A 20,546-nucleotide genomic window follows, 5' to 3' on the forward strand; every position below is an offset into this window, starting at 1 on the left:
ACATACAGGAATTAGTTAAGAGTGCTGTGGGTTTGCACAGACGAGACATCTAGTCCAAAGTGAGATGTGGAGAGACAATAAGAAAAATCTATGGGAAGGAATTTTTAAAATTTTAAAATTTATTAGTACTGGGCTGGGGATTTAGTTTAGCGGCAAAAGTACCTGCCTGGCAAGTGAAAGGTCATGGATTCAATACCCACACCCCAAATCATTAGTACTTATTTTTGGTACCTGAAGTTTATGGTCATCTTAAAGAGTGGTTACATATACATACTACAGCTTGTTTACATTTTTAAACAATTATTGTCTCCTTTTCTCCCTCCTCTTTCCCTCCTCCAATGCCTCTATCCTAATTTTCATTCTTGTTGACCTTATTAATCTTAGCTCATATTATGGCATACAACATTTGCATTAATTGAAGTTATTAATTCCCATACATGGCATATCTTTATTATACTTGTTTTGGGGAAGGGATTTTGTGCTGAGCTATAAAGATTATACCCAAGTCCAGAGAGTGTTGGGAATGGTATTTTGAAAATAAGGACCAGCAAAATATTTGGGCTGTAGAGTCACATACATCTTGATTTAAATCTTGCCTCAGTTTGTGACTGGCTGTGTGATGCTCAGCAAGTTATATCACCTCTGAGCAGCAGCTGATTCATTCCAGATGTAAAGTGACCTGATGATCTTCATGACGCATGGAATGAGCACATTCAGAGCACTTGGCACAGTAAAGGGCACAGATTAAGCATTTAATAAACTGTTGTTGCAGCTGTTAATATTATTACTGAAGCCTGAGAGCCTGGCATGTCAGGAAAGCTGCAGGTAGCTCAGTGTGTTTGGACTGTTGTGGCGTAACAGGAAGTGATGGGCCCTGAAGGTCTGGACCCATGAGTCACAATAAGATGGAGACTAAACATGACTTGGAAAAGCCAGGTGCCTTGGAGACAGGTAAAGTTATAACGTATACTTTACTTTTAGATACATGGCTGAGGTATCCATAGTGTAGGGTGTTGTCTACGTGCATATGCCCTCAATCTTGCCTCCTGCTGTACCCCGTGTATAAAGAGCAGAACAACATCCTGCATCTAAATTACAGCAATGAACAGTCTCTAACGGCTCCAGGAGCACCTGATTCATGAAACCTGCCCGGTGGACAATGATAATTTATTGTTATACTTAGTATTCTGTTTGGAGCCTCTTTAAATGTTAATGATCACTAATACAATTATGATGGGGAAAGTTCCTGGGCTAGTTGTGGGCTTAATTTAATTTACAAAGCCATCTGGTGCTGAGAAGATTTTTTTTTTACATTTCTTTTAGTCCAAATTTGGGTGGATTCTAGTCACTATAATATCAAGCTCGTGGCAAAGACACTGACCCTAGGTCCTGAGATCCAGAAGGGCAGCCCAGTGGCCTGGATCTGGGTTGGTGCAAAGCTGATGCTGGATTTTATAATTTCCCTTCCCACTGCAGGCAGGGAATGGGGCAATATTTGGCTAATAAGGATAGGTTTCTGTTAATAACTGAGCCCCCTCTGTTGAATGAGAGGCCAGATGAATAGATGCTTACTATGCTTAGAAAATATTTATATTTGTGGTCATTTTCATAAGTTTCTTGGCAATCTGACACTTGACTGCTTTATATCCCTCCATTCTCTCCTTTGTTCACTGTGAGCCAGTCCTGCTGGTCTCCTTGCTGTCCCTGAAAGATACCAAAGCCTTCTTTGAGCATTCTGTCTAAAATAGTCTTCCTTCTTCCCTAGACTCAGTCTCTTCTTGTTCTCCTGCCCTTCTTTTTTTTTATCATTTAGAAACCACTAGAGTTATGCATTTATTGTGTGTTACTGTACTAAAATGTAAGCTGTGTAGGACCTTTTAAAAACTGTATTTTATCTGCGTACCCATAACAATATAGCGTACATTGTGGCCTCTCGCCAAATAGTTATTGAATGAATCTTCTGGTTCATTTCCTTGATTGCATACTGTGCTCCTACATGTAGGAACTCTGATAACTCTTCTCTCCTCTCCTTTGGAGTGCATGGCATTTCCAAAGATCGTAGCAACAATATTCCTTATCCTAGTTGCTCTGAAATAAGTTCTGAGCATTTGCCATCAAGAGGTAGAGTCTGTTTCCCTGCTCTGGGAGCTGAGTGAATGCTCAATAATTTATTTTGACCAATAGAATTGGGTAGAAGGGATGCTGCAAAACTACAAGACTGGGCATTAGAGATCTTCAGCATCTCCCTCTACTTCTTGGAGAATTCCTTCTTAGAAGGAAGCTGCTATGCAAGAGTCCTATTCCCTGGAGATCACTGTGCTGTGAGGAAGCTTAATACACCTGAACAGAGGGAGAGGGACCATGGGAAGGAGCACTTTGGGGCCAGGCATCTAAGTGTAGCCTTTTGACATCTTCCATTCAGCCCAGCCACCAACTAAATATAGTGAAGTGAAGAATTTTACCATGACCTCCCAGTTAAGGTCTACCTGATTTCCTGACCTATTATAAGCAAATAATGCTTTCTGTTTCTCCTAAACCACTAAGGTTTTTTTTTTTTTTTGTCTTTTTCTTTGTTATGGGTACTGGGGTAAATCACTAAGTTTTATATATCAAAAGGTAAGTTTTCAGTTCCCATCATTCTGTCTGACCACCTCTATAGTGCTGTGGGCAAGTGCTCTTTCTCCCCTGCCCCTGCTTGATGTTCATCCTGCATCATTTTCTCAGAGAAAGAAACATCTGTCTCAATCACTACTGCTATGGTCTGTGTCTTGATCTTTCCTTTGGCCTTCAAACCATCTGAAATTTAGAAACAGGATTTCCTGGCAACCTAGGCAGGGGCACTGAGCCAGATTTCTTATGATTTAGAAAAAGTACAGGATAGTAACAGTCAGTATTCAGTGAATGTCAAGCACTGTTATAGTTGGTTTTCATGTCCTGGTTAATATTTACAACAATAAATGTGACAGAGTTACAGTTAGGTTTTTTGTTTGTTTGTTTCATAAATGAGGAAACTGAGACACAAAATACAATTAACTTGTCTAAGGTCATACACCCACGGTGTGAACCCAGGCATACCTATTTGGAGCTGAATTTATATTAAAAAACCTCTTGAGATATAAGCTTTTTATTCTTGAGAGTCATGATGCCAATTCATACATGGTAGCCTGTTTACCCAGGAATTAGATATCTAATACTATATATGCACACATATAGGTGACAGCAGATTAAGGTTAGAGACAGTTTTCTCTCTAGTAACCGAACATAACAGTATATGGAATGGGCTATGTCTTGCCTGCCATCCAGATGACATTCAGCCAGTTCCCTCACTAGTATTAGTTATGGACCAGTACACTTGCTGAGAGATAACATTTGTAATTTGTTGGAACCTTTGTTTACCTGGTATTTACTATGTATTGAAAGTTTATAAGTAAAGTATTGTTATCCTTACCCTAGAGGTGAGGGCAAAGCAAGCTAAATGATATATTTAAGGTGACCCAGAGTTGTGTCATTCTAAAGCTTATGATTCTAACCACTATTCTATGTGAATTTTTTCTACATCAGATTGAAAGGTAGAGTTTTTTTGTTTGTTTAGCAAAAGCATATTCTTTGAGTGTCTTGGAAGGAGTCAATTATTTCAACAATGTAAAGGACCTTCAGTATATTTGTGCACTCTATGTAAATACAATAACCAATTATGGTTATAACAGAATAATGTATCTATATCTACATATCCATATCTGTATCTGTAGTGGCAAGTCAGTTTTCTCTAGGTAGTGGTTTGTTATCAGCTAGTGTTTGTAACTGGTTTAATGGACTTGGTTTTTGGAAATTTGTCTCTGTGACCTCTCCAGAATATGTCTTCTTTGTTTTTGTTGGTACCAGGAATTGAACTCATGGCAGGCACAGTGCTGCTGAGCTACATCTCCAGCCCAATGTGTCTTAATTACACTAAATTTCAACCTGAAATCAGCTTCCAAATTAGCCAACACTTTAATATTTTGTTTTTCCCATGGAATGAGGCTCCTTGTTAGAAGAACATGTACTGTATTATATTACAGTACTTGAAAGGAATCTGGGACAGCTGGATGAAGAGGGTTAGCTGAGTATCTGGTGAGTACTGTAATATCTTTGAGTATCTCTGTGGACTAGAGCAAGAGTGGCCTGCTCTGTGAATTCACTTGTCACCCCCTCCTCCAATTATGGGAACATTGCTTAGCTCATCAGTCCCATAATAGTGTTTGGTAGCGCACTTTGACGGTTAAGAACAAGGCTTTGGAACAAGATAGATGTGAATTCCAGCCTCTGCTTACTCTCCTCTTCTGGGCTTCCCCTTCCTTCATCAGTAAAACAGAGAAAATGTGAAGGACTGATATGAAGATGCTACATGTTTGTGAAGAGCAGGGACACAGCCGCCTCTTTCTGATTACTTCTCTCTAGTCCTGGTTACTCTTTCCTTATTCATGGCCTCAGTCCCCATAAGAATAGGCCTAGGCCTCTTTCAGGCTGCTTAGAGCAGCCTGATTTTACCATGAAGTCCTTCACGCTCTTAAATTGTAATTCCCTTCTTTACTTAAATGACACTTCTCTTAAGGTAATTTGTAATTTCTCCTATCTGTACCATCTCCTATCGTAAGTGCCTAGGCTGACTTTATGTCTGGACTTGCACCTCCAAATTAGCAACTATACACATTCTTTTCCTCACCATCTCAACATTTCAACTGGTTTCGCTTTATGGATACACTGTCAAACTTTTCTACTAAGAACAAGGCTGATATTGAATTGAGACTACATATGGTCATGACATACCACTAACTTGGTCATAAATGTGTAGTGAATTCATTATTGCACAAGAATTACACAAATAAACATGGAAAACAGGCTCAGATACAGAAATACTAAAAAGTATGGTGGTGTGGTAAATGACTAGAGGTGGGAGCAGGATTCAGATACAAGGAGAATCATTCACCTGGTAATTAGAGGAATACATTTTAAAATATGCATTGGACAGTATTTTTCACGTATTAAATCACTGGAAATATCTTAATAATACCCAGAACTTGGAAAGTACTAATGAAATCAGCTCATCTGGATACCACTTGTGGCACTGAAAACTAGTATAGTCCTTGGGGAACATAATCTTACAGTATGTTTCAAAAACCATAACAAATATTTATTTTATTTGAACCAGTAGTCCCACCCTCAGAAATGAAATTTAAGGAAATCATGAAAAAGATAAGAAAGCTGTATGTATGGAAATAACATTAAAATATGTGAACATACTTTAAGAGTGAATATTCAACAATAGAGATTATAAACAATGGCACATTACTCTTCTGCTAACAAACAGTAATTATAGAAAGCATAGAAAATGTTTACATTCTACATGAATCAAATAAAAAATAATCCTACAACTGTAAGTATATAAATAGGTCTCTGTATATGAGAAAGAAATAAGAAATTGTAAACAAATGGAAATAGTTGACATATGGGGGATAAGATTGTACATTAGTGTTCTCTTTTAATTATCTTCTTTATTATTGTAATGTTTGCACAATAAAATAAGATGAGAAATACAAACTGCAGACCCCACTTAGGGCAGTGTACACCCCTTAGAGACCAAGTGCCAAACTGCAACCCCAACCCATTTATTTATTGAAAAGTGCCAATACTGCAATTAGATCTGAATACTGAAGTCTTAGTTTAGAAAGAATAGCTGCTATCCAGTGCTTGGCTTCTAGGGCAATGTGGGCCATATGCCAACAGAGAGGGCTCTGTGTGACCACTGCAGCATGCGTGCCACAGATGTGCTACCACTGATCTTAGGGGCACCCTTTGCACTACGGAGTAGAAGTCTTGCCCTTTATACCTTTTCACAGCCTTTTATGCTGGCTCAGCCTCCTCTGCCAGTCATCTTCTCTCCTACCCCAGGCTTTTTACTTACATGTCTTTCTCTTCCCATTTACCCACCCCAGACTATCTACAAGTTCCCAAACTTTATCGCATTGTCATGGCTTTCCCACATTTCCTCTTTCTGGAATGCCTTTTTTCCTCTTTTGAGCTTTGAGCCATCTTTCAAGTCCTGACTCAGATGCTCTTTTTCTCTATGAAGCTTTCCCACACCATTTTTGTCTGAATTAACTTCTGTTAATTTGTATCGGTGCAGCTGTTAGGACAGACAGTCCTGATGAGCAGGGGCTGGTTTTAATTATTTTTATATGGCCCATAGATTTTGCTGATAATGTGTTACACGATTAGTCTTCTTTCAGGCTTGCTCTACCTGGAGACTCCTGTCAAGACAGGAGTAAGCATAGCAGTCAGACGCTGATGTATCAAATAAGTTCTCATGGAACAATAAGGATTAATTAATTTATAACACTGATACTTCTGTAATAAGCATAGTTATTGTATAAGTAGGTTGCTATTATAAGTATGGTAATTAGTAATAACTGGAAAGATAAATTTATAATTTCTTCAGATGAAATTTGGAGATCAAATTTTTAATTTTATTAATTAAATGGTATTTTGTATTAAAATTGCTTTTTAAATTGTAAAGTAAAATAAAGCCATGAGTTATGATCTAAGATTTCATGGACCTAGTAACAGTAGTTAGGAACATTCAAGAGCCAGACAAAGAATATCTAATCTAATATTGATCACGGACTACTTTCTTGTTTACCTCCTTTAAATCCTCAAGAAAACCCTGTATGTTAGCTCCATATCTTTACACATGCATTTCACTTTGTACTTAATATTTGGTTGTATTTTGGAAAAATGACTGGAAGAAAGCTCAGGTATGGTACATTTATTTATTCATTCAGTCATTCACTTACTGAATAAATATTCTTGGGAATATACTTGCCTAGGCCTGCTCTAGGATAGACAGCTGTGACCATAGGCTTTATTATGTTGAGGATAATAGAATAAACAAATACACAGAAGAAACAAATGGCATTCACTACAAAAGAGGGTAACAGGGTGAAAGAACGGTGACGAGGGATGGAATATGATGGTGACCATGTTCTGACAGGGTAGTCAGAAGGCCACTCTGAGGACACTACTCCCTGAGTCATGCGTGCTGAGGAGTGTCCAGCCATCAGAGACCTGAGGGAAAGGGACCAGTAATTTCAGTGCAGTGGTAACTGGAGTGGAGTGTTTCAAGGAAAAGAGAGGCAGGCTGTGTAGATGGTGATTAGGGAGCAGAAGACTAATGAATGAAAAGAGAGGTAAAGGAAGGACCCAGGCCATGGTTAGCAGTTCAGTTGTGATTGCTGTAGGGCAAGAAGATGCCTTTCCCAGATTCCCCTTGCCAAGAAGGTGTGGACATCCCCAGATGCTGTGGGTAGTGGTTGCTGAGGACTCATAGATAGTTTCATCCCCCATAAATTCCCCTAAGATAATGGAAACCACTTCATCCAGAAATCTTAGGCAGTTTTGTCATTTCCTTGGGGGTAGCTCATCACTGCCTAAAGTAGGTTTATGTACCAAAGGTCAGCCCCAAGCCCAAATATGGGGCCATTCCATGGTGCTACCAAGGTAACACCCAAGGCTCCTTGCCAGCTCAAGCTGAGACTTGACTTCTCTGAAATCACCTTTTACTAACTTCTCCAGACCCATCCTACTTGTCCTCCTTCAATATAAATTTCTCCTGAGAGCGTATTTTTAATCACTTATTTGCACAAGAGACCTTAGGTCAAGCTCTGCTTATAGTAGTGATAATTACTAGACTGTGAGCTCCTTGAGGTCAAGGACTATACCTGGCTTATTCACTCTAAACTGGAGGTTTAAACTGGAGTATGGCATAATCTGATTGTTTTTAAAACTCTCTCTCTCTCTCTCTCTCTATATATATATATATATATATATATATATATATATATATATGAAAGGGCAGATGTAGGTAGACCAGTTAGATGCTATTGTAATCCAGACAGGATGTGCTAATAACTAGGATTGTAAAGGATTAAATAAATTTAAACACCCTTTTAAGCAAAAGTTTTCATTTCTGATTATACTAACAAAATCCCTTCCTTCAAGACAATTTGCTTGTGATTTTAAGTAGATGAATGTTTAAAAAGAATAAGACATTATGATATGTAATGAAAGGAATATACAAAAGATCAAACACACATTAAAACTATACATATGACCCTATAGTACAGAAATAATGTGATGGAAATGTGCAATTGGTCTTTAGCTCAGTTATTTGGAGTTTAAATAACTGAACACCAAGCTGAGATTTCTTTGGATGTTAAAAGAGTTCTTTTTCAGTGTTACAAACTTAGAAGGAAGACACTTTGGGTTCTGTTAGATGGAAAGAATTTATTTATTTAGTTATTTATTTTCACAATAGGGAATTACAGGTATTTGGAGATGCAACAGTGTCTGGCTTCCCACCGAATATACCATCTATTCATTTACTCAACATGGAAGCTGTACATTACACGCAAGATGTGTATTGTTCTCTGCCTTTAGAGGCTGTTATAAATGAAAAAAAGGGTCTTCCTTCTAAGAGCTCCATCTTTACAAAACTTAAAATCATTAAACAGCCTGTTGCAACCAGCAGTTGCAGTGCTTTCCCTACTGAGGTGGAGTAGACTCTGGATGTGAGACTGAGGGACTGGTGTTCTTTGTTTCGTTTTTACAAAATTCTGAAGTGATGCAGTAAAATTTGAGAACCTGGTCTAGACACATATACTGCATTCTTGGCTAATTATAAGCCCAGTTCTGAAGGGCTTGTAGTAAGGGCTTATGGCCTACATTCTGAAAACTGGAGGTTTTCAACAGCAGATGATTTTGTTTTCCCATTTTCCCTGAAGACATTAGAGATAATCTGGATACATTTTTGGTTGACAGAAGCTGAGGGGGATGCTGCTGTGTAGAGACCAGTGATGCTGCTAAACATTCTGTAATGCACAGGAAACTCCACATAGCAAGGAGTTACCTGGCCCACATATTAGTTATGTCGAGACTGAGAAGTGCCTGCATAGTTTTAAGGGTGATTTCTTTTACAGAACCAATATGGCAAATAGCTTCCTTTATCTAATTTATTATGCATTTATGAGGTTCTGGGTGTATTATGTGTGTAAATAAATATTTACTGTTGTTTATCACATACTATAATTTGCTTCTATTGTATGGATGAGAAAACTGCGACTAAATAACTTGTCTGAAATCACATATCTAGTAAGCCAAGGACTTGAGACTTACATATGAGCATTCAGGCTCTTGGCCACAACACTCACTGCTGCCAAGCAGGCTCTAATTTTCTTTTCCTGGATGTTTTCACAGGTAGAAAAATATTATGATTCATACACAAATACCTATTTTGATTATTCCTCCTTTTCTTAGCATTTGCCATTTGATAAAAAACTTCCTCATGCAAAATAGAGAGCCCTTCTGAGCCAGGTGACTAATAGATATTATCATTTATGTGCCACGTGGCCAGCGGAACCAAGGAAGTGCTTAGAGGAATCTCCAAAGAGGATGATTGATATTTTTGACAGCAACAGTGTTTGGCAGCCACCTGCATCAAGCAGCGCAGTTTGGGGTAGTGCCTGACCAGCCAGACTGTTTGTGACAACTCTAATCTTCTTAACTCTGAGCACCTGCTAGAATGGTGCCTCAGCAGGAAAACACAGTTGGAGAATGTCTGCTCAGAGCATGTGAGTGTCTGACAGGCCCCTCAGATGTCCTCTGGAAAGGACTGATATCTCCAAGTCCCCTTTACTCACTGGCCCTGCCCATACTTTTTGCAGACATAGGAAGGGAAACAGGATTCTGCAGAGATCATTTGCCCTCTCGCCCTCTCTCCAGCATCCTATACAAACCAGAGAAAGGATATTAGTCAGTTGTGTTCTATTGTTCAGCATCACTCTGTAAGCATGTATTTAGACCAGAGGCTCTTGAGGGTTGGAGCAGTGTCCACTGTGTCTGCGAGGCCCTGCAGGCCATGAGGTTAAATAACTTGTCTAAAGCCACATGTATGGCATAGTCAGAACTTGAGCAGTCAGGCTTCCTGGCTGTAGCAGTATGCTGTTGCCTACAAGTTCTATTTTCCAGGTAGAAAAATGAGTCAGCTTATGGCATGACTGTAAAATGTGTGCAAGATGGTCATTTGGTCGAGGTGTAGATGGAGAGGGGGTGTAGGTGAAGGTGGTCCTTCTAATTGCCCCTTCACTCCTTGACATTTTACTTTGAGGGCAACTTTCCATGGTGCTGTGACCTATAAACCCAGTGTGTGTGATTCTAGTCTTATGTCTATTAAAGGATTTTGAGATGAAGCTGACAACAGAGAATTGAAGTTTATGAAGGACACTGGCTTGATCTGTCACTACCTTTTGTGGGTGTCTTCCATCTGTATTAAGAATGCAGGCTACTGCCAAAGGCTTTACAATTCCCAGCCTTATTCCTCTCTCTGCCATTTCCAGCAGATTTTTCTCAAATGTTTGTTTTTTAAAAAATTTCTTTAGGTTGCCTTCTATCTTATAAGATGATTCTGTTTCCTACTTATAGAGGAAAGTTGAAGCTATCAAAATGAATTCTCTTTAAGTTTTCTTCTGTGGTAATCATTAGCACTATCTTCCAAATAGTTATATATTTTTTCTCCTCCTTTCCATCGCATGGCAAGATTATACTTCTGGTCTTATAGCACAGGGAGTTTGAGGCATGGCTGAGTATTTACAATGTAAACAGAAACAAAGAGTGTCACTTTCAGGTAAAAACCTGTGATTGCTGGATGGGGCTCCCCAGATCTGAATTTCCCTCTGGCATGGTAGAAATATTTGACATTGTTGCTGTCACATCAGCCTGGGCTCCTGAGTGAATTCAGTTTCAAAATGGAAACAGGATAAACAGTAAACAAATCTTATTTTGCTAAAAGTCACTGTAGCTGGTTTTGTTTGTTAACACAACACAATTTAGCTCATTTTAAATAATATCCTGTGCTTCCCACCCAACAAATATTTTGTATTCATGCCCATCTTTTCTTGCCTTTCCATCTGTTTTACTTTTCTTGTTGCTGAGACAAAATACCCAGCATCCAAAGTTAGTGAGACAAGGTTTATTTCAGCTCACACTTTGTAGAGATATCATTTGATAGGTGGCGGGCTCCAGGACAGAGCAGCATGGTAGAGTGACATTGCAGAGGAAAACCAGTGCATGGCAGAGCAGGCAGGAGATAGTGAACCAGCAACAATCAACAGCAGTGGCAGTGGCAGTGGTAGCAGCAAGTAAGCAAGCCTCCTTTTCCCTTTTATCCATGTAGGCTACAAACCTTTTGTGTGGTGCCACTCACTCCAGGGTAGCCCTTGTAATTGTCCACACCCAGAGCTGTGCTAAACCAATCAGCACACTAATTTAGCACCATGCATTCTTTATCACAGTATCACATTCCCTAGATCCAGCCAGCTTGGAAAAATCCCAGGAATGAGTATGTGAACTTTTGGGGGACATCTATGTATAAACCATAACACTATCTTTCTCAGAGAAACACTTTCTCTTACTAAGCTAGTATTTACAACCTACTCATGATTAAAATCCTCATGTAGCTTCCTATTTTTTAAAAAATTATAACCCTTTAGCATTGTCTACAAAGCTCTGAATAGTTTGACACGTGTTTTTAGATTCATCTTTCTGTTCTCTCACTTGGCCGCATTTCCTTCATGAATGCTATGTTTCTTCTTACCACAGGGTCTGGAAATGTCCTCCCCATCCCTGGTTAGCTTTTCTCATTCTTCAGCTGTGAGAGCAAGCCTGAGCTCTTCAGAGGACTTTGATTGCTTCCCCTGCCTAGGTCACATTTCTTTTTAGAATTTTGCATAATTTCATCTACATCTCTTTTGTAGTACTTATAATTGCACTATTACTAGTTATTTGTGTGAAGGCTTGATTATTGTCTATCATTCCCATGATAGCTAAGACTATGACACTTTGAATCACTACCATGAACCCAGTGATTTGCAAAGCATGCTTTGCAATCATTCAGTAAAAGCTTGTTGAATGCAAGAGTAAGCATGTATAGCAGTGCTATCCAATTTTGGCAATCACTAGCTATCTGTTGACATTTAAACTGATTAATTAAGAAAGGTATTGATGAATCAGTTCTATAATCACCTTATCCACCTTTCAAATGCCAATTAGCCACATGAAATTCATGGTTACCATGTTGGGCAATAGAAAACAATACTGCCATGGTGATAGCTTGTCCTACTGGATACTCCTGGTGGTGTAGTCCTGGCATCTGTCCATGGCACATTAGTGTCTTTAGGGATCTGATTTTTGGCAAGACTCTTGTTTCTTTCTGCACAATAAAGTAGCCACAGAGAAATAGTTATCCATTTCTGAATATTTTCCTTCAACATGCTTCTTTTATGAGGAGATCTACTCAGAGATCGGCGGCCTTCTCCTTTCACTTCTCCCTTCCTCACCTGGCATTTCTCATCAGTGAAGATCACCCCAGCCAACCTTTCTGTACTGGTAAAACTTGATGAGCTGCCATACAGAGCTGTTCAGTCCTTCTTTTGGACTCGGTGTTGCCCTCTCTTTGCTTCTGTATGCCCTGTTTATACTCTTTCTTAACAGTATATGACCCCATCAAAAGTGAGTGTGGGTCTTGGTCTTCTTGGTTTTCCCGGTGCTCAGCACATACCTGTTGATGTCACAGACATCAGTGGGTATTTGCTAAATAAGTAGTAACTGAATGAAAACCATAGGGAATATTACTTCTTAAAACAACCATGTGAAGAAAACGGGAACTGCTTTTCTGAGGGAGGAATAGTGAGGCTCCGCCCAGACCTTTGCCCCCCCCCCCCCCATGCTGCTGTCTCCTTTCATTGTCATGTGAGACTAGCTTTCACAGGCATCAGTAAGCCAGGCAGCTTGGCAGAGCCAGGAAGAGGTACCTCCAAATTTCTAGGGTCTGGAAGCCTCTGGAGCAGTGGAGCTACTTCTCTTCCTGCTCTTGCTCTCCTCCTCCTCCTCCTGTCTCTGTCTGTCTCTGTCTCTGTCTCTCTCTGTTTTTGTCTCTGTCTCTGTGGTACTGTGAATGGAACCCAGGGCCTTTGCTCTGAGCTACATCTCCAGCTCTTTTTACATTTTTGAGACAGTGTCTAACTAAACCACTAAGTTTCCCACGCTGTCCTTGAATTTGAAATCCTCGAATCTCAGGCTCCCTGATTGCTAGGATTATAGGCGTGCACCACCATGTTTGACTGGGAGCTATTTCTTGAGGAGAGTAGGAATATCATAGTTGTAAAGAAAGATGTCTAGTATCATTATCAGTGTCCCCCAAGTCACATTGCATCCCAAGATGCTAGAACTAGAAAGAAGTTTGAAAGAACTCAGAGCTGTGAATTGGACTTTGCTCAGCTAGTGAAGTATTTAAGGGACAGCTTTCGCTGTGCTGACATTGCTGCTGTTACAGTCAAGATGCCTTCCTCACCTTCCTCACTAGACCTAGCTTGTTTGGGGAATGACTCTGTCTTATTCTCTTTGGCTTTTCTAGCTGGTTGAGTGCAGTATTTGCAGAGCTCATTGGTGATGGCTAAAATGATTTTTCACATTAAAGTCCAATAGGTGTATGTATAATTTCCCCATAATAAATGTATGCATTATCCATCACAAACATGTACTAATAAAAAATTTTAAAAATAAATAAGTAAATGATTTGTCAAATGGAAGTAACCATCCTTGGTGATATTATCATACTGCCTTGTAGCTAACATATTTTCAGTATGGGAATAATATATTTTGCAAAAGATATTCATGTATTTTCATTCTTCTTTTTTCCCCTAGTAATGAACCTTTGCTTAGTTATGGCCAAAGAAGCTTCATCCTATTTATAGGTGGAGTTAAGGCTTCTATCATGGAAGACAGGACATTCTGGGTCTCCTTGTTGTACTCACTTTTGGAAACTGAACCTACAGAGTGATGCCCATGAAGTTATCTTGTAGTTAATAAGAGATTCATCTGATTCTCATTAAGGTAGACTGGAGGAATTAATGATAAAGAGATGATCTGGGGAAAAGATGGGAAAATATTCCTATACATCCAGAGATGAAGAAGAAATAAAGAGGAGAGGAAGGAGGGAATGTGTGTTCCCTTACAGCATCAGGAGCTGCGTCAGCATGGGCTACCCTACCAGGTTCCTCTGTGGGTACAGACTGGGACCAGCTGAGCCTAATTTTGAGTCCAGATGGGCGGAGTTCTCTCCTTTTATCCACAGTTGGTGGGGCTGGAAATCTTGTAAGCATTTATTTAGAGCTAATATGTTGTGAGAGAAGAGGCATGATCCCTGGGGACAGAGAGAGAGAGAGAGAGAGAGAGAGAGAGAGAGAGAGAGACAGAGAGAGACAGAGAGAGAGAGAGAGAGAGAGAGAGAGAGAGAGAGAGAGAGAGAGAGAGAGAAAAGAAGAGAAGAGAAGGGAAGGGAAGCGAAGAGAGGAGAAGAGAGAAGAGGACAGAGAGATGGGCGGAGGGAGGGGGAAGAAAAGAGATAGACCTCAGGTGTGGAATAAAAATAGAGCTGCTACTAAGGTTTGGTATGATTCAGGAAAAGGAGCTTTCCCTTTTTAAAAAAAATCATAAAATAAGTTTAGCTTCTGAAGGGCTTGAAGAGGGTGTGAGATGATCTGAGGAAAATAACAGAAATGTCCTAAATAATGTGAGTCGACTTGAAGCCATTGTAATGTGTGTATTAATAGTGCCACACGTGTACCTATATACTAAAGATGTTTGAGGGACATGTACTCTATCCTATGTGTACATATCCTATGTGAGTGAAGTTAGCATATTGTCTTACTTTTACCAATGCAGAGAAGCTAAGTGACTCAATTAATAAATGATTACACCCAGAACTGACTTTAATGGGAATCCTCTTAGCCACATCTCCAGCACTGCCTTCTGAACACCATAGCTAACATTTCAGATGATGAATCCATTTGGGGGAGCCTGAGTTACTCTGTTACAGCATAAGTCATGGCTAACAACTATATCTTCACAAGGCATCTGATCTTTTGGGGAGAAGTTTTGGGCTCTACGATGTCCTTTCCCAGGTGGACATTTCTAGCATTCTCTGGGGGAATATAACAAAAAACAGGATAGGAAATGTCTCTGAGGGCACCCAGAATCTCCAGAAGGAGTTGTCACTGAATAACAGCAATGATGCTTCCTCTTGAGATGTAGAAGACTTCATAATTGCCAGAGCACATCCTCTTTTATTACCTGAGAGCTCATAAAAACTCTGGAGCAAAAGCTCATATGTCCTTTTGGTTGATGAAAAATGAGATTTAGCCTCAACGATTTGCCCACATGGTTAGTGTATGAATCAACCTAGAAAACCAGTTCCTGGCACCCATTTCAGGCTGCTGTCCTATTTACTGGGCACTCATTTGTATGATTGTGGGACACTCATCTTCATGTAATGAAGGCTAACGTTGTGACTGAGCCAAGCAGTGGGCCAGGCATTTGGCTGTGGCCTGAAGCAAAAGGCCACAATCTAATGAAAGGCACGATCCAGGTGCAGTACTGGCCATGGAGCAGCACTCACCTCCTTCAGGTCCAGGCATTTCCTAGTCATAAAAGGCAATTTTATGTGAGCCTCCTACGACTGATCTGTGGAAAACTAGTCTCACACTGAGATACTGAATTCCATGGTTGAGCAAGATGTACTATACTTCCTTGTTTTAAAATATTAATGCACAGTAAGGAGTCTATCATGTCTTTAAGGAAAGAAATTTCTTTGATTATGTTTAATTTAGGTACCCAAATCTATTTGAGCCTGAAAACTTTTCCCTTCTCTTTTTAAAAGCAACTTAATTAGCAGCCATGGAAAGTCAAGAACAAGTAGTTTGCTTTGATCATTGAATTAATAAGTGGGAATGACATCCTTTAGAAATTCTTTATTGTATAAATACCCAATATGTATATATGTGTGTATCTTAATGTATCTTAGATGTAGGAGGCAGTGTATTTGTAAATAGGCCTTGTTGCTACTCATTTTGCAATTCAAATACCCAGAGTTATTGTTTCCATTTAAGTATGTTAAAGTTCATAAAAATGGAAGCCCATTTTGATATTAATAAACCTCTATTTTTGTCCATAATTCATGATGGAATAATGTCAAGGAAAGCTAGGAGTCTATCTGGTGTTGCATGATGGCATACATGGTTTGAGAGAATTTATTCTCTGGAGGTCTTTGAAATGAGTAAGTCTGGCATTTTATGTAAGTTGTTTGTCATCTTCCTGCTTATGGATGGTGGCAGACATTTGACATTCATGATGGATATTTCCTGAGACCTTTATGACTACCCTAATTGGAAAAGAGCACTAGAGTAAATAATTTCCCTCATGAAACCTTTTTATTCTGACCCAAACTGTCATGTTTATGGAGGGCTTCGCTTTTTCATCTCATTTATTATCAGAACCATTTTGTACTTGGTAACTGACAATGAGAGGGATCATGTAACTGTGTGCCAGTGACACAGTTCTGGACTTACTGCTTTCCTCGACCCTCACTGACAGTATTGCTGGGAGATTTGAGTTTATGTTTTAGAAAGATGGTTAACACCTACATAACATGTGCTCTAAGAAACTGCACATGAATAGTTAAAACTGACTGTAAATTTGCAGATGCCAAGTATGTCTTACTCTTGATTTTTAAAGACATCTTTACCTTTCCCCTGTGCCGATAGGCAAGAAGATACTCTGCCTTGGGGAAGAAAAATATTTGTGTAATCCGAGAAACTCAGGCTCATTTTTATGAGAGCAAAACAGCCTTCATAGCAGAGCTGGCTTGAACATGAACCCAAAAGTGTGGACATGTCATTAATTGCAAGAAGTGATTGTTGTGCCTGGGAAAACAAAACAAACAAAAAAACAAACAGCCAAATCTCTGTGAGACGTAAGCTAAAGCTTAAGTTTCCCTGAGTTAGGAAAATAGCAGCACACTTAAAACTGCAATGTAACTTCCCCCAACACTATAACAACTCTGTACTTTCTAATATGTATCAAAGGCCATCTCATCCATATTTTATTAGTTTAGTTTAGTTTAGTTTATTAGGTTAATCTGATCTTTGGGACTCAGAGTCCTAGAAAAAAATCCTCCGTTTTTGTTTTTAGCATTTGTGATTATTATTGAAGTAAAAGGGTAGGAAGATTTTTTCAAACTTGGAAGGTTTCTCTCAATGAATTCCACAGACAGATGTCACTAATTAAAGGCAGGCTGACGCCACACAAGTTAAAATAATCAAAGAAGAGAAATGCTCAGAGGCCAGTTTGGGGACATTAGAATAGCATTCGGTTTTGACCATGTGAAAAACTTAAAAAAAAAAAAAAGGCTTCTTGCCTTGCTTGTGTGCAGTGTACATTGATGTTTAAACACAGGGAATGTTTGGGACTGTCCAGTTTAACAGATGAACCATGTTATCTAACAGAGCAGATTCCAAAGAATATGGAGTATGTCCAGAGCAAAAATATCATTGACTTTTGCCACTGCGGGTGTGAGGGTTACTGAGTGATAGTGGCCATTTAAAATACCTAATGTCTGTTGAAATGGGATGAGCTTACTCAGGAGAAAGACCACTTGAACTTCCTATTAAGGGTTTTCATGTGCCTTTGGAGTAGAACTTTTATGAGTCTTATAGGATCCTTATAGAATCCTATAAGATCTTTACATAATCATTTGTTACACAACTGATCCCTAGTCACATAGAAAAAGTTCAATTTATGCTACTGAAAGACCTGAGGTACAATTTCTCTTAAGATTGGCTTGCTAGCTGATAGAAGCCCACCCTATAACACTGTCCTTCCAGTAATTTGGAGGCTGAAAATATCCTTTTCTGTTCTCTATGCTAATGGCTTATTCATGGACCAACTCGTTACTCTTCTCTCTTTCCTGGGGGTTTGGGGGTTGAGATGGGAAGGGGTGGTGAGATTTGAGCAGCCCTAAAAGACTAGTACTTAGTTCTTTGTCTAGAGAGAACTTGGGTGTCAACACAGTCACCTTGTGGGACTCTGAAATATTTATGGACCAGCAGCCCTGTGAGGTGAGGCAGGAAGGCCAGGAAAACTGGGAAGGCTTACCTTCTTGACTTCGTATTTAATGGCGAGTTTGATCCGGCTCAGACTCGGACGGTGGTGATCGGACCAGACTTGGAAGTTCACATCACCATTTAAAATTGCTTCTACTTCTTCTGTGTCTCGGCACAGGTCCAGAACGCCCACCACAAAATCCTTGCATTGCATAGATAATTTCCTGTAATCATTCTAACAGAATAAAAAGAAATCAGGGTTGTGTTGCACCAAGCCCTGAAGATTGGCTTGCTAGCACAGCGGTTTTGATCAGCAACTAGTCCACCAAGTGTGAGATTATGGAGCCTTGGAAACAAGGGGATGTGCTGGATCTAGAAGGTAGGGCTGTTTCTCTTGACACACTGCTTAGAATACATCATCCCTAAGCTAGCATTTGTCAGGGTGTGGTCCATGGGCCATGTGCATCAGAGTCATCTTGGGTGCATGCCAGATTTGTAGATGCCTAGATATCAGAATTCCTGGGGGTAGAGAGGGCCAAGGAATCTGTTTTTTAAGTCTTCTTTTTAAGTGATTTTAGTGCCTGTCCACAGACCATCCTAATGCTTTCTCCATGCTCAATTCTGAACCAGTTGTAAGGTAGGAATAAGTAGATGGACTTTTATATAATAGTGATGGTTTGACTGGAAAGCAAAACTTTACTAGAAACTTATGACTCAAAGGTAACACTTAAAAACACTTACATAGGTATACTTTTTTAAAAAATGCATTGGAAAATTGGCTTGTAAAATATAAATATAAAAATCAAATGTAATTTACATATAACAGTATTCTTTCTTACTACAAATCCACGTATGGCAAATTGTGGCTTCTTAAATTACCATCTGTTGAATAAACATTTTTTTTGGTCTTGACTTTTTGTTGTTAAATTTTTTAAAATGAGTTGCTCCTGGATTTTACTTTCTTCCCCAAGCATATCTTTATGAGTATCTTTGAGAAGTTTACTTTCTTTTCTATTGATATGCCAACTTTTCTCTCTTCCAAGACAGGCTGCCTAAATTTCAAATAATGACCTAGTGTGTTGAACAGAAGAATGTTTCCTGTCATCATTATACTATTACTCCTCTAAAATATTTCCCCCTAGGGGCTTCCTTGTTGGTTTCTTGGTTGAAACAAGTCTATTCTGGAACTACAGAAGAGCCAAGTTCACTTTCAGTTTTAATCAATGTCAGCAGACCCTGGACTCAAAAATAGTAGTTGGCAAAAAGAAGTGCCGTTATGTTTTTCCAGGACCTGGATTCCTCAGCAGTGGATGAGATCCTGGCAAGCTACAGAAGCTCAGCCATATTTCTGTATTAATGGTTCTTGTCTCCTTCCAGGACTGCTGCGTCAAAATGTCACTTTGTGTTACCGAAAGATATAAGTAAATGCTTATTGACTGGGAGAAGGAAAAGAATCAAGAAAGTATTTTCTGACAAGATTGACTATCTTCATTTTTGTATGTGATTTATAATAAAAGAAAGGGGTTTTAGAAATTATAAGTAGAATAATCACTACTCAGCCAAGGCAGGTTGTCATAGAGAAAAGTTCAGGTAGGATACTTGAAATGTTCTTGGTTTTAGCACCTAGTGCACAGCTGGATAGTGACATGAAGAACTGTGTTCTGTGCCTCCTCATCTCTAACACTCACCTGTCCACCATTTATTTGTTCATTAGAGTGGAACTGCTGTGTATCAGACAATCAAAAATGTTAGTAGTAAACAAGGCAAATGTGGTCTCTGAGTGGTGTTGGACTGAGGGAGGCAAGGGGTACACTCTTAGAATTTCCATAACAACAGAACTAGTAAAACTTGATCAGAGCTTGTCCTGGCTAAAACATTCTATAGAGGCCTGATGAACTAGATGTGAGAAACATAACATATATTGGGCTCAGCAAAATGGACAAGGTGGGTCAACTCAACACATTAACCCATTCAACTCTGGAAGTGCCTTTATCGTAACTCATATTCTTTGGATCTCCAGCCCCCACAAAATAAACTTTGTAGCCCTGCTTTGAAGGAGTAATCTTTTTTGCTTGTTCCTAATAAAACAGGTCCTGTTGACTAGAGAAGACTCAACTCTTGGTAGAAACTATCATCTTTAGCGCTAACCAGACAGGTGGACACAGGAAGTGTAAAAGGCTCTACCTAGTTCTTAGGTCCCCATGCTAGGAACATAGATCATACAACATGGGCTGTACTGACTGGAGCCTGCACATGTCTGGCTTTAGCAGTCTCGAACAGAAAGTACTACTTCGTTTAGAGACAGTCTTTCCCCTGGCCTCTTTTAACCAGCCTGCCATCTAAGAGGAATCACTAGAACACTGAAAAGAGGTCATTTGCATTTTACTTTTGCATTAGACACTTAGGCTTGAAGGCAGTAACCTTTCTGGTATCTGTAGATGGCTGAAGGGGACTGACAGAACCCATATACGCCAGTGAGAAACAGACATGTATAGTGAACTCCTCTGGAGAAATGTGATG

General features: G+C 39.4%; 1 protein-coding gene across 1 annotated transcript in view; it reads right to left on the bottom strand.

Annotated features, from left to right (window-relative positions):
- The window catches only part of Trpc7 (transient receptor potential cation channel subfamily C member 7), a 157,324-nt gene that overhangs the window by 93,967 nt on the left and 42,811 nt on the right, over positions 1-20,546 (bottom strand). The window contains exon 3 of the mRNA XM_003473173.5: positions 18,079-18,261. Coding sequence (XP_003473221.2) covers positions 18,079-18,261 — 183 coding nt within the window. The remainder of the gene's footprint in view (positions 1-18,078; positions 18,262-20,546) is intronic.

The sequence above is a fragment of the Cavia porcellus genome, unplaced genomic scaffold (genome assembly GCF_034190915.1).
Source record: "Cavia porcellus strain 051 isolate PalLab524CR breed Dunkin Hartley unplaced genomic scaffold, mCavPor4.1 scaffold_19, whole genome shotgun sequence".
NCBI classification, from domain to species: domain Eukaryota; kingdom Metazoa; phylum Chordata; class Mammalia; order Rodentia; family Caviidae; genus Cavia; species Cavia porcellus.